Source organism: Exophiala bonariae, assembly GCF_035927105.1.
Source record: "Exophiala bonariae strain CCFEE 5792 chromosome Unknown scaffold_42, whole genome shotgun sequence".
In the NCBI taxonomy this organism is placed as follows: Eukaryota; Fungi; Ascomycota; class Eurotiomycetes; order Chaetothyriales; family Herpotrichiellaceae; genus Exophiala; species Exophiala bonariae.
Genome location: NW_027042517.1, coordinates 1 through 12,936, shown reverse-complemented (window position 1 = coordinate 12,936; position 12,936 = coordinate 1). Strand labels below are relative to the sequence as shown.

Genomic DNA, 12,936 nt, shown 5'->3' with positions numbered 1-12,936 from the left:
CATATTTCTTCCGAGGCTCGGAGGTGACGTGATGCAAGTCCGGAATCATTTATTTCATTCTCCCCGAAGTTTTACCCTGTCCTCCCCACTTTCTCACCCTCCACCTTTGGAGTTCACGTTCATCTCGAGACAAAAGTACCACTATCTGGCTCTTCTCGAACCGAAGCAAAATGCCACAAGAATCCCACCGAGCACGATCTCGATCTCCACATCGCTCCGAGCGAAGATCAAAACACAGATCTCGATCTCCGCACGAAAAACCGCGTCGAGTAAAACCTTCAATCGAACGAAAGCCACTTCCACTGGGTGCCCGTGAATTATCCCGCCATGACCTCTCCGCCTTCCGGCCAATGTTCGCTCTCTACCTAGACATACAAAAGCAGATATACATTGACGATCTCGATGAGAAAGAGGTAAAAGGGCGATGGAAGAGTTTTGTGGGGAAATGGTAAGACTGCCACCATTATGCTTCAATCCAAGCCATACATTACTGAGGACTGAGTACTGACATGGCAGGAACCGTGGAGAACTTGCGGAGGGATGGTATGACCCTCAGACTTTCGAGAAGGCGAAAACATCTGCCTCCGAACCTGTCTCACATAAAACTACATCGCACATGAGACGCAGAGCAACTCCGTCAGATGAAGACCGAGAGCCTAAAGACGCAGAAGAGGATGATGAGGATGATTACGGCCCTGCACCGCTATCATACAGTGTCCATGCGCCAAATACGGACCTAGACCATGGATCCAACCACAGACCCAGCGCAGGTGCATCAATACCCACGCTGTCCGACCTGCGCGACCGCGACGAAGACTCCCGGCTTGCCTCCTCCCAGGCCCGCACCTCAGAATACACAGCCTTCAAGACCCAAAGACAGTACGACCGCAAGGAACAAAAAGCGCGGCTGGACGAACTCGCCCCGCGCGCCGAAGCTGGAACGCGCGAACGCCAAATCGAGAAAAAGCGGGAAATCGCAGACTCGAACCGCGCGTTCTCGGCTGCGAAGGACGCAGGCGGCGACGTCGACCTACGAGACGCGGAGGTAATGGGCGACGAAGATAGCTTGGGCGAGGTGAAGCGGATGAAGAAGGAAAATGAACGGAGGAAAAATGAGAGAGAAATAAGGAAGGAGGAAATTTTGAGAGCCAGGAAAGCGGAAAGGGATGCGCGTTTAGCAGGGCTCAAGGAGAAGGAGGATCGTACAATGCAGATGTTCAAGGAGATTGCGAGGGCGAGGTTTGGTGGTGGTGGCGGCGAGGAGCAATAGAGTCAGGAATTGTTCTGGATTCTTGCATGGCATGTGTATAGAGTGAATGTAAATTCCTACATCGCCATGGCTGAAGCCTGAGTTTTATGGCAATTAATCGTCACCAAAATCCCAAAAATCCAACCACGATTACACTAGAACAACCTCGCCTACTCGCTTCATTAACTTGCGTTCAGCGCCGCAACAGCATCTGCACCATCTTGTTGCTGCGGCGCACTGCTGCTGGCACCGGCATTCGCCCCACTGGTATTCAGTCCACTGCTGAAATCCTTGGCTTTGTTCTGTGCCGCCATCTGCCATGCAGGTATGGCAGCCTTGTTAGCGGAGCCAGCGAAGGGGACCGCTGATGCTGGTCTTGTCGCTGGTGATGCCGTGGGAACAGAGGGTGTGGTAGCGGAATGTGGAAGTTGGGGGGCATTGCCGTACGATGAAGGTTGTCGGACCACTGGTGAAGCAGGTGAGGCAGAGTCGGTAGATGTCGTGGTTGTCGCAGTGGGATTTACGCTTCCGCCAGTGGCGGCGGCTACTTGTTGGCGGGTGATGGGCTGGGTGGCTGGGGCGAAACCGCTTGAAGAACCAATACGATTGCCCATAAGTAGTTTCAAACTCGCCAGTTCCGTACTCAGTTCCTTGAGTTGTCGTTCACTGGCGTCTTTGACGCTGTCGATCGATCTCGGGAGACTGTCTTTCATGCTCTTGATTTCAGATTCCATCCGGCGTGCATCGTCTTCCCGTCTCATGTTCGCGGCCTTGAGATCGGCAACTATGGATTCAATGTCACCGATGGCATTATCCAGCCGTTGTGTTCGGGCTTCTTCAGCTTCTTTCAGGGCAGTGGTGTCTGTAGATAGCGTGTCGAGAAGAGCAAATGCCTTATTGAATTGTTCATCGATGGCGGCCTTATCTTGTTCCAGCTGCTGCGGCGTGGGTGGTGCTATCAAAGGTTTGATGTACCTTTGCGCGAGAACATAAAGACCATAGCTCGCGCCTCCTACCACTGTGGCCATGATGAAATAATCTCGCCAATCACGACGAGGAGGTTCAGGTGGTGGAGGAGGTTGCCATTCGCCATATGGATTGTAAGGGTAAGGATATGCTTGGCCAGGAGGACCTCTCCATTGCTGTTGAGGTGGGGGATAGTATTGAGAAGCGGATGAAGGAGCTACTTGAGATGGGTCACCCCCAGCAGCGGCGGCGGCTCGAGCAAGAGCGACATCGACTTCTTCTTGAGTCAGGTTCCGGGACTTCAGGAATTCAATACGTTTCTCCAGGGGTGCTGCTGCGACAGATGGATCTTGTAGGAAGGTAATGGCGGATGTGACGAGTTCCTCTCTGGGTGCCATGATGGGCGGGGGAATGGACGACTTGGCTCAACACATGCGGTGTCAATAGGGTCACCAGCGATATAGAACAGAACAAAATAGAATGCTAATGGGAGATCTGAAAGCGGCCTGGAAATACAAGACGTGATGGATTGAATAATTGATGGATTTGCCGGGGATGATTTGATGGCATTGACCTGATCCATCATTTCCAGCCGCAGCCTTTTTTGCCAGGCCGAGGTTCATCGACATCACGTGGTTGGTGCTTGTCACATGATGACGGGGAGCACGTGCTGTGCTTCGCTGAGTCATCCGTCGTCGTGGTAACTACTCCCACTCCGCGGCAGGCTAAACCAATTCCATCATCATTGTTGACATCGATGTCAGATTCAGGCTCAACAGCATAACTCCTGCCCACCAGACTCCACCTTTCAAACCACACCTGATTTCTGTCAAACGCAACACCATCCACAGATAAACTCTTCACAGAAATCATCATAACGACATCAACTTCCCATCGAACTTCTGCTACATACCCATCGACGATCGACTGTACCTGCGCGACGCGCCCACCCTCAACATGTCACAACCGACTGGCATGTTCAGTGTGCGCCGGCCCCGCGAAACCCTTGGGACCATTCAAAACTTCTCTGGAATACCTCAACCTGCGTCTGCAGTCAAGCGCACTTCCTCCAGCAATGAAATACGCAATGTACAATACACAGCTTCTCACATCAGGTCTACCTCAATCAATCAGACCATGCAACGACCCGCTCAGCCAAACTTTCATCGATCATCCTCAGGAGGGAACCTGGCGGATATGGGAATGTCAACAGCACGAAGGTCTGTTTCTACAAATATCTTTGCGGGAGGTCACACGGGGAGACAAAGTCTTGCGCCAAATCAGCTATTTGGTTCTCAGACACCAGCCTCGCAGAGCCTGCAACGTAGGAGCAGCATCTTCTCAAGACCTTCTGGCCATGCGCCAGTTGCTCATCAATCATTCTTCTCTCAACCACCCGTTCCAGCTGGAATACCCAAGGATCCCCGACCATTGAGAGACTCGTCGTATAGGGCGCGACTAAGTCAAGAGCTATTAGACTATTTGACTCAAAACAACTTTGAGATGGAGATGAAACATTCATTGACACAAAATTCAGTGAAGTCTCCTACACAAAAAGATTTCACCCTCATGTTCCAGTGGGTATATCGACGTATTGATCCTGGGTACAAATTTCAGAAAAGTATCGACACTGAAGTTCCACCAATCATGAAACAGCTACGATATCCCTACGAGAGAGATATTACCAAATCACATCTAGTGGCTGTTGGTGGACAGAACTGGCCCCGTTTTCTCGGTCTGCTTCATTGGATGATGCAACTGGCGCACATGTTGGACAACTTCTCTCGTGGTGCATACGATGATGCATGTGCGGAGGCTGGAGTTGATGTTGGAAGTGACCGAATCGTGTTCCGATTTCTTTTCGGGGCATATCAAGATTGGCTTCAAATGGGTCCAGAAGACGATGAAGAAAGCGAAGAGGCAGCTCTACAGCCCCATATGTTGGCGATGGCTGACGAGTTCCAACGAGTCAATGCCAAACATATAGAAGAGCTCAAATTGTACGAAGCTGAACATGAAGCGCTGAGAGCCCAAGTGGAAGAGTTTGAGAGAAATGCACCTGACATTGCCAAACTCGACAAGCATTTCAAAATTCTCGAGGACGACAAGAAGAAATTTGAGGAGTACAATCTCAACGTGCAAGCCAAAATTGAGAAATACGATTCCCGAATTAAAATCCTGGAAGCCGAAATACAAAAGGTCGATGCAGATCTGCAGATGGTCGAGCAAGAAAGAAACAATCTGCAGCAGTCGGTCGATCGACAGGGGCTGAACATCCAAGATATTGATCGGATGAACACCGAGCGTGAACGACTGAGCAAAAGTCATGAGGATGCTCTTGCCACCCTGGACGAAGTGAATAAAAAGGTCTTGGAAAAAGAAGCCGAAACTGCGCAAAAGCTTGAAGACCTCGAAGCCATCGTCAAACGATATAACTCATTAGGATATCAAATGTCCCTGATCCCCTCAACGGCACACAATGCCAATGGAGTCTCATATGAGCTTAGCCTCAACATCGTCGACAGTGCGCCAGTCTTCTCGTCCTCGCAAAGCCGCCGCAACCGCGCGAGTCCGGACAGCTCAGCAGACCGACTCCTCTCCGACACGAACGTAGGCTACTCGCCAATGCATCTCCTAAATCTGGACTTACGAGGCCAAGTCCGCAATGCTTTCATTTCTCTCCGTAAGGAGATCAACGAGCGCCGTAAAGCAGCCGCAGACGCGGACCACGACGCCCGCGACTTCCTCGACAACATCTCCGAAGCTCTGCATGAGAAACACACCGAGATCGACAATCTCAACTACCGGGTCAACGAAGCGAGCCACAGCTATAATGCGCTGAAAGAGAGCAACAACACGATCTACACGCAACAGACTTCAGCGATTGAGAAACTCGAGAAAGAACTTGCACGCATGCGGGAGGGTCTGGAGCGCGGTGTCGTTGAGCTCGAGCAGCGTGAGATGGAGGTCGGAGTCGCGTGGGAGGCGATGCGCGAAGAGGCTGCCAGGGTCAGAGAGGAACTGCACTCCGGTATTGAGCGATGTCTGGAAGATGTTATCAGATTCAAGGTCCATGTTCAGAAGGGGCTTGAAGAGTTTGAGGGTTGGGTGGGCGATGAGGTCGAGTTGGAGTTGTTGGGGGATGAGATGGAGGGTGTGAATGTTGGAGATCGCGATGATGCTGCTGAGCAGTGAGTGTGTTGTGTACTCTGATTAATGAATGAATATACGAATGACTAGAGATGAATTGGTACTGGGATTAGGATTGGGCTTGCTCTGAAATGGGATTCTTGACCACCATATCAGTTGGTTGACTTCTTCTGTTGTCACGGTTCTTAACCTGATCTCTTGGCCAGGAGTATGTATGCGGTGAATATCATAATTCGGAGCGAATTGATCCAATCTTCTTTCTCTGTCCATGGCATTCATCCTAGATACTCAAACGTATCTCCATCGCTGTCTGCTACGATAGATTACGTGTATTGGGGTCAGGAACAGAACGACGTCAAACGACCGTCATGCCCACCTCGAAAGATCGATACAATACCGAAAGGCATGTTTCCACACTCGCTCAAATGTTTACTGGACGAGCTCGCCAGTGTTGGATCGGTCAACACTGGTACATAAGTACTACTCGACCCATCGTGTAGAGAGGACGTATTTCTCGGATGTGGTATTGCCGCGTGCATGGAAGACTTAGCTTTCTACCAGACATATTATTCTTTTACTGGTAACAGATGAAGGCGGTCATCTACCTGTGCAGTGGAGGGAGACTTGCGCACATCTCATGTTGGTCATCAGGGCGGTTTTCTTCATTTCCTCGTGTCATAAATACATACAACGTACATGAATAGGTCCTGGTCTTTGGTGTCTATTCTATCCATCTGACCCAATGGCATCCAGATTGTCTGGAACAAACAAGGCGCCACTTCCAGAAAGCCAACTTGCTGGTCAGAGATGCCTGCTTGCTTGCATTCGACATGAAGCAATCGCAAATGGAGATTCTGGGAGCGATGAGATAATGATAGCATCTAGTGTATGCCAAGTTCTCATGTGATGCGCAAATTTCCAGAGGCACATTCCAATCGTACAGTGAAACATCATCAAACAGTTTGTTTCAGCCTCCAGACCCCTCATCGGGCAACATCTCAATCTGTCTCACCAGAAAACTCTTTTCATCCAAGAATTGATCATCGTCCGTTCGGCCATCCAAGAGACTTGGTAGAAATTTCAATAGTCGGCCCTTGTTCTTGATCAAAATCCTTCTCACTTCATCACTCTTATTGGGGTTAGCGACAAAGACTTTAAACACGTGAAACGCTTCATATTGCACCATTTTCCGGTCGTCCTTGAGAAGATTCATGGTTAATTTGAGATTGTCCCCACTGGCAACATACTGGGTCATGATGACATAATTTGCGCGGTCTAGGAGGAGTTCGCCCAAGAGTTTTATCGACTGCCGTTTGGTGACATATGATGAGGACAGCAGTAGTTGGGGATTGTAATGTTGTGTGAAGAAGAGTTCGTAGTTGGTGGCGAGATATTGTGAGACGAGTTGTTTATGTTTTGTCAGGATTTCCTAGAATTTCTCAGTAACTCGTCTCATGTCTCGAGCCCTGGATACGTACCCTGAAAGTGGTGAAGGCATCGGCACTGACTTCAAATGTGCCCTTGTTGATCCAATTGAAGAATTGCCAAAACAGGCCCTTACCCGTTTGCTTCTGGCTGACATCAACATCTTTAAGTTGAACGGCCTTTCCACCAGGTTGTGACTCGTCGTAGAGTATAAGTGCAGCAATGGTGTCATATTGCAGTGCTTGTCTTAATATAGTCCCGCACGGCATGGCACTCTGAGGATGTTCGTAACCTCGACATAACTCCACAATGATCTCGGGTCGTTGTAGGACAAGGTAAGAAATGGCTGAAGGATCTCCTGACTGTGCATTGGCGGGTTTAAAGCGGAGGATGTGGGAGAAGATGATCTGAGCATCTTTTCGAGCCTCGAATGGAAGAAGCCGAACACTTTTGGCCAGTTCAAAGAGTATGTCTTCTTGAATGATACAGGAGACTAGTTGGTGGACTTGTTCGGGGCTGCAGTCAACTTCTATAAGGGTCGTCAATGACTTCCTAGTCAGACTTGTGCGCAGATCAACTACCTGGAGTGCCTTGGACAATCAACTTCATCTGCGACATATACTTGGCCACCTCGTCCTCAACCTGTCATCAAGGCGCTGTTAGCATGATCCTGGCCCAAGCCGGTAACCCTTGAGAATGCAAACCTTTGGGTTGTCCTCCAGTTTGAGAAGTACGTCCTTCAGCGACCTTGCGATTTCAGCAGGGGATCTTTGGCGGCCTCTCCCACCAAAGAGGAACGCCATACTGGCAAGTTGAATTGCTTAGGAGGCGGCTCAACCAAGAAGGGATGTTCGTATGTCTTCAGCGTCGAAGAAGCCTGCTCTCGAGACCCTATAGGTGGTGTTGACCGCGGTGGATGGCGCTGTGAAATGTGGGACAAAGTGCAAGTAAAGGCGCAGGCGGAGGATCGGTTCGTTCCAGTGGCCGCCTCAAATGTTTACCATTCCGTTGATTCGGTAACGCCCTGACACGTGACAGTGTCAGCTTACATCATAAATGACTAATCTCTGGTCTTGGCAGATCTTATCCAGGATCTCTTACCTTGGTAGGTACCTCACCTCGTACCACATCTCAAGTTGACCTGTTCTTCTGGGGATATCTAAGATTCATCTTTGACGCACATATAGGGTCTGGCGAACAGCGCTCAGTCAGTGCCAACATTAATGATGGTTTTGATCTCCGCCATGTATATTTCTGTCCTTCGGGCCAAATGTCTGTTTCTTGCCATGAGAGGCACTAGCGAGGCTACAGCCTACTTACAAGAAGCCCTAACCAAAGATACCTAGGCAGGGTACATTTATCCTGCCCCACTCTTTCTCAAACTCTCTGAAAGACAAGCTGGCGATACTGAGCAGGCTTGCCATTTATGAAGGAACACCAATGGCGCTCCCACTTCACTCGATGTTCCGCCTAAGGTGAATAGCTACAGATGTCTTCAAGAGTCGCAGGAGGGAGGTACGGTTACCTATGTGAACCTTGACAGGGTTATACTTTCCTCATCACCTGCCATTCTGTCCACTCTATCTCTTTCCAGATTGAAGCGAATCCGTAAGTGGCAGCGACAATGGTGAAGTCCAATGCAACAGAAGTCGTAAACAAGGCTTCGATGGGCCGAGGGTTCTGTTTTCAAGCTCCAGTCTGAATCCCAGCATCTTCTCAACCATCACGACTGGCGACTGAGGTTTTGGACTGCCCCAAATATCCCATTTCAAGATGATCCGCTTACCCCCAACAAGCATATCCCTTTCCGAAAATGATATCCAGTTCCATATGCAACAGGCTGAAATCTACCAAGGACTTGTCAAGCAAGGCTTCGATAAACAGGACATCAGCCGCTATCTCGAAGATTATCGCAGGAATGCTTTGCCAGCGATAGATTCTTCGGTCCCAGTCCAAGTCACACGCGCCCCAAGTACTCTCGATCTTGCATGCCGCCCCAGAAAAATTCGTTCAGCAGTAGATGCAGTCCGCAGGGTCGAGAAGAAGGACACCGGACAGCCCTCCGGTTCTTTTGAACCTAATACGTTCTCGGAGGATGCCAAAGATTCCTCTGCAGATTCAAATTATGACCCTAGCCCAAGTGACGGCGGTGATGATGCTGTCACCGATGGTGAATCCCCATCCATATCGCCCGCTGCAATTCCATCAAATGGTTATCCCCACATGCATGCCCCTCGCCAGAGCTCCTTGCTGAGGTTCGCAACCGCTGTTTCTCCTGATCGCCATTCAGGTACTCCTCAACCACCAGAGACAGCCCAAGTTCCTTCTTTACGTCTCACACGACGGTACAGGCCACGAAGCCAGACAGACCCCTACAGTTCGTCGGAAGTGGAACTTTCTTCAACAAGTGTATCAGGGCATGTTGTTGAAGGAGTCGCTCGAATTTCTTTAGAGGACAGTTGTCACTCGGCGTATTCTAGTGATTTTGGCTCGGATGGACTCGCTTTGCCCTCCCCTCCACTGCACCATTTTGGGAGTCTTCGTCGACGCCCTTCGGTAGCATCCCTTCGCACTAGTGTCGGCATCTCTCAAAGCTCTGAGGAACGTCTTGAAGACCCTCTTGTTGCGACTCAACCAAATTCCTCATTGCTTCGTACTCAGAGCAGCGACTTATTACCTATCCTACACTCACAAGTTGAACTACCTAGTTCGCCCCCTGCTCAAGAATCATCTCTCTTTGATCGGTCACCACCTCCTCGTACTGAGGATCCATCGATTTGGCCAAGCACGCCCATTACTGCAAGACGTACTGCTGAAGTGCCCCGAGCAGAAGGGGAAGACCAAGACCATGGACCACGCTATCTCGACGGTAGCGCATTTTCGGTTTACAACGATTCGTTGCCAAGCAGATCACAACCTCAAACACCTGCTGATCTTTCACGAAATCTATTGATCACGGAACGTGAAGCAGCATATACGGCGCCACCTGGTATGACCCGTTTTGGTCCAGTCTCAAATGCTGCGCGTGAGCCATCAGATGCTGGCGGGGCCATGGGACAGGAAAGTCCAACTTTACATGCTATCGCTATGCGTGAGAGACGGAGCAGAGAGCTCTGGAGGAGTATCAGAGTGGAGGGGGCCAGGATGAGGAGAAATCGGTTGAGAGATCAAGTATTGTTGAACGAGCAGGCTCCAGGTAGTGCCCGCGCACGACGAAGGCAAAGACAGGTAGATGAAGAACCGTGGAGAGACGAATTGGATGCCGATCGTGTTGGAGAAGAGAACTTCGAGACCAACTTCAGGGTCACGCCAGGAGGAGTGATGCGAGTCGTCAGTGGGAACGCGAGTCTAAGGGGCGACGGCTAAGGTTGCATAGTCAGCAAAACTGCGTGTTATGGTTGATCTTTGTGCCGTATCGATAAGTCCAAATATAGTCAGACCTCCGTCGTCGGAGGCCAGTAGTGCCTATTCTCGATGTATAATGATCAGGAGCATTTCCAAAACCTTACTACTAAGATCTTTAGTATTATGTTTCAATCTAAAAGGACGACAGCTATGATCAGAGGGACATAGAACAAGGCAAGCCGAGAAGTGCTCACGAATCCCTGAGGTAAGGCTGAAGGAAAGAGGGGTAGCAGGAGGACAGGAAAGTTCGACCAGTCTCGGATCGGGCTCAACCGAGGTGCATCATCTTTTTTGGGTTTTGTGGGATTCTTCCACGAGTTGGCATCCTTCAGACTTGCACGTGTATGCCGAACTCCGTGATGCGATTGAAGAATACGGATAGGTTAGGCTGTTGCACCGTGAGTGGAGACCCCACTGCTAAGTTGCCTGGTTGAGGAGTCCAACGAATATTCCGGTGAGGAGGTCTCAGTAATGGACCCTAAGAACTCACATTCACTGCTTAGTCAACAGCCTCATGATCTCCCGGTCCGAAGAGCCTCTCGAAAGTTAGGGAGGGACAGACGGCGGCAGCGCGCTCAAGGAAACATGGTAGACATTTTTCATGCCAAGGTCGAGCCATGCATACCCATAACACCGCTGGTGCGGAAAGATCGCAGTGCAAAGCATTCAACCACACTCCCCTCGGAGGGATTCCCATGTCCACCGAGGGATCTCAGGGACAAGACAATACCCCCAAAGAGCAAGTGAAATCGCCCCCCGCTCCCCGAAATCTCCAGAAATGCTCATTCACAGAGTAGGATTGACATCTGGAGTCTGGCATGTAGATAAAGTGAGACAGCCGCCTACCTGTGCCGGGGCGATCTTTTCTCGGGAGGTATAAACCCCTGCCTATCTCTGTTTCTGTCCAGCTTGAAGATGCTTCTATGCAGCTGCAAGATTCTCCCGCCGGCCGGAAGGAACGGCTCTCGCGCGTGGTGCGGATACACAATCTTTCTTCGGTGTCAGTGGCTGCTGAAACCCATGCCAACAATAAGACTGAGGTTCATCAACGTAGCTACCTCATGAATCACCTCATTGTATCTACAGAGGCTCAGAAGCTGAGGTCCCAAGCAGTGACGAAGTACAAGCGTGGGCAATGCCGAGTCATTGTAGATACATGCCATGGTATGCCCAGTTTGTGATAATGCCAATGTCGACGAATTGACGACAATTTATAAGGAGCAAAGTGATCGATTTGGCAGAGCAGACCTCAGGTCGTGGAAGCAAGGTGCAGGAAGATGCAAGAGCTGGAGGCAGCTTAGAACCACGGATCGTGCGGGGCTATCAAAAGTAGTATATTGTGATTTTCGAGTAGGCAAATATCCGTGGTTTAACCGATCCGTAACGAACTTTTTTGGCCTAGAAATAGCGGTGAGCTTGTTCCTCCTCGTTCTCGATAAGTATCGCTCCTTATTATTCTGTAGTTGTTGCATCGTAATCCTCGTCGTTAGTTCTCTATAGAAATCTAATAAAATGCCGTTAGGAGGGTCTCATTTGCGATATATAGATGAGGTTAGAGACCTCATCCGCCTACAGCTCGAAGCTAGTATTTCCGATAAAAGAATCGCGTAATTTAATAGGGTTTCCGCCTCCTTTGTCTCCTAGGTAAATATACTGCGTAAAACGCCTTAATTAATACTCAATTTAACGCGTAGGAGAAAGGGTTTAAGCCCTAAAATTTATGGAGAGGTAAGGGAGGCTTTAGTAGTATTGTTAGAGGAGGATAAGACTATTTTTTTAAGTGAAATTACCGATTATTTAATAGAGTATTTTATAATAAATATTAGTATTATAATAGTGAGTAAAACCCTTAAGGAAATAGGCCTTACTCGCAAGAGATTAGGGCTCGTTATATATCGCGCCTAGAATAAGGAATTACGAGCTTACTTCTATACTCGTATAGCGCGCGATTATAGCGTAAATTAGCTTATAATAGTGAATAAATTAGCTATAAATGAGAGGACGAGTGAGAGGAAATATAGTTAGATTCGTTACGATATACCCTATTAAGCATTGAGAGTAGGGAGGAGGAGTGAGTGTTAGAGTGTTTTGCTAGCTCTTTATTATAATGATATCCTTTATTATAAGGTTTTTCACGACTTATTCGATAGAGAGAGGTTTAAGAGGTTTATTGAGGAGCTCGTAAAGGAGATGAATCCTTTTTCTACGCCAAAATTAGTTATTCTACTTAATAATACGAGTATTTATTATTATGATAGGATTGAGAGGATCTATAAGAACGCCGATATTATTCTTAAGTATCTCTCTTCGTACTTACCGAATCTAAACCCTATTAAGCTATTATTTTATAAATTAAAGGATTAGTTATATTGTAATAGAGATCTAGCGAAGGACTTTAAGTATTGGTTTAAGGGGATTATTTATATAGCGATAAATTGCATTACTAGTACAATAACGATAAGAGGCTATTTTAAAAAATACGATTACAGCGTAAGTAAGGATTATAAGTAAATAATGATTTAATAAAATAAGTGCTAAATGCGTACTAGTTAGGGTATAAGACTAGCGAGTATTTAGTCTCTTAATTTAGAGAGTATTTTAGCACTATATATACGATTTTATAAATAACGAAGCTCTCTAGTTACTCTTTAAATATATTTCTATATAGATTACTACTAGAAAAGATTATTTAATAAGTGGTTTAGCTTTATTCTAGCTCCTCGTTATATAAATAGCTAGTA

General features: G+C 48.3%; 5 protein-coding genes across 5 annotated transcripts; 3 read left to right on the top strand and 2 right to left on the bottom strand.

Annotated features, from left to right (window-relative positions):
- Positions 1-170: 170 nt before the first annotated feature.
- LTR84_010363 (uncharacterized protein) lies at positions 171-1,270 on the top strand (the record flags this gene model as incomplete). The annotated part of the gene is made up of 2 exons (XM_064853900.1): positions 171-448; positions 517-1,270. The coding sequence occupies 2 exons, from the start codon at positions 171-173 to the stop codon at positions 1,268-1,270; spliced, it is 1,032 nt and encodes a 343-aa protein (XP_064700475.1).
- Positions 1,271-1,431: 161 nt separating this feature from the next.
- On the bottom strand, positions 1,432-2,613 carry LTR84_010362 (uncharacterized protein; the record flags this gene model as incomplete). Its single annotated transcript, XM_064853899.1, has 1 exon — positions 1,432-2,613. One exon carries the CDS (start codon positions 2,611-2,613, stop codon positions 1,432-1,434), a length of 1,182 nt encoding a protein of 393 aa, XP_064700474.1.
- Positions 2,614-3,172: 559 nt separating this feature from the next.
- Positions 3,173-5,410, top strand: LTR84_010361 (uncharacterized protein; the record flags this gene model as incomplete). The annotated part of the gene is made up of 1 exon (XM_064853898.1): positions 3,173-5,410. The coding sequence occupies one exon, from the start codon at positions 3,173-3,175 to the stop codon at positions 5,408-5,410; it is 2,238 nt and encodes a 745-aa protein (XP_064700473.1).
- A 922-nt stretch (positions 5,411-6,332) lies between these two features.
- Positions 6,333-7,593, bottom strand: LTR84_010360 (uncharacterized protein; the record flags this gene model as incomplete). Its single annotated transcript, XM_064853897.1, has 4 exons — positions 6,333-6,794; positions 6,844-7,319; positions 7,372-7,432; positions 7,495-7,593. 4 exons carry the CDS (start codon positions 7,591-7,593, stop codon positions 6,333-6,335), a joined length of 1,098 nt encoding a protein of 365 aa, XP_064700472.1.
- Positions 7,594-8,563: 970 nt separating this feature from the next.
- LTR84_010359 (uncharacterized protein) lies at positions 8,564-10,156 on the top strand (the record flags this gene model as incomplete). Its single annotated transcript, XM_064853896.1, has 1 exon — positions 8,564-10,156. One exon carries the CDS (start codon positions 8,564-8,566, stop codon positions 10,154-10,156), a length of 1,593 nt encoding a protein of 530 aa, XP_064700471.1.
- Between the last annotated feature and the right edge of the window lie 2,780 nt (positions 10,157-12,936).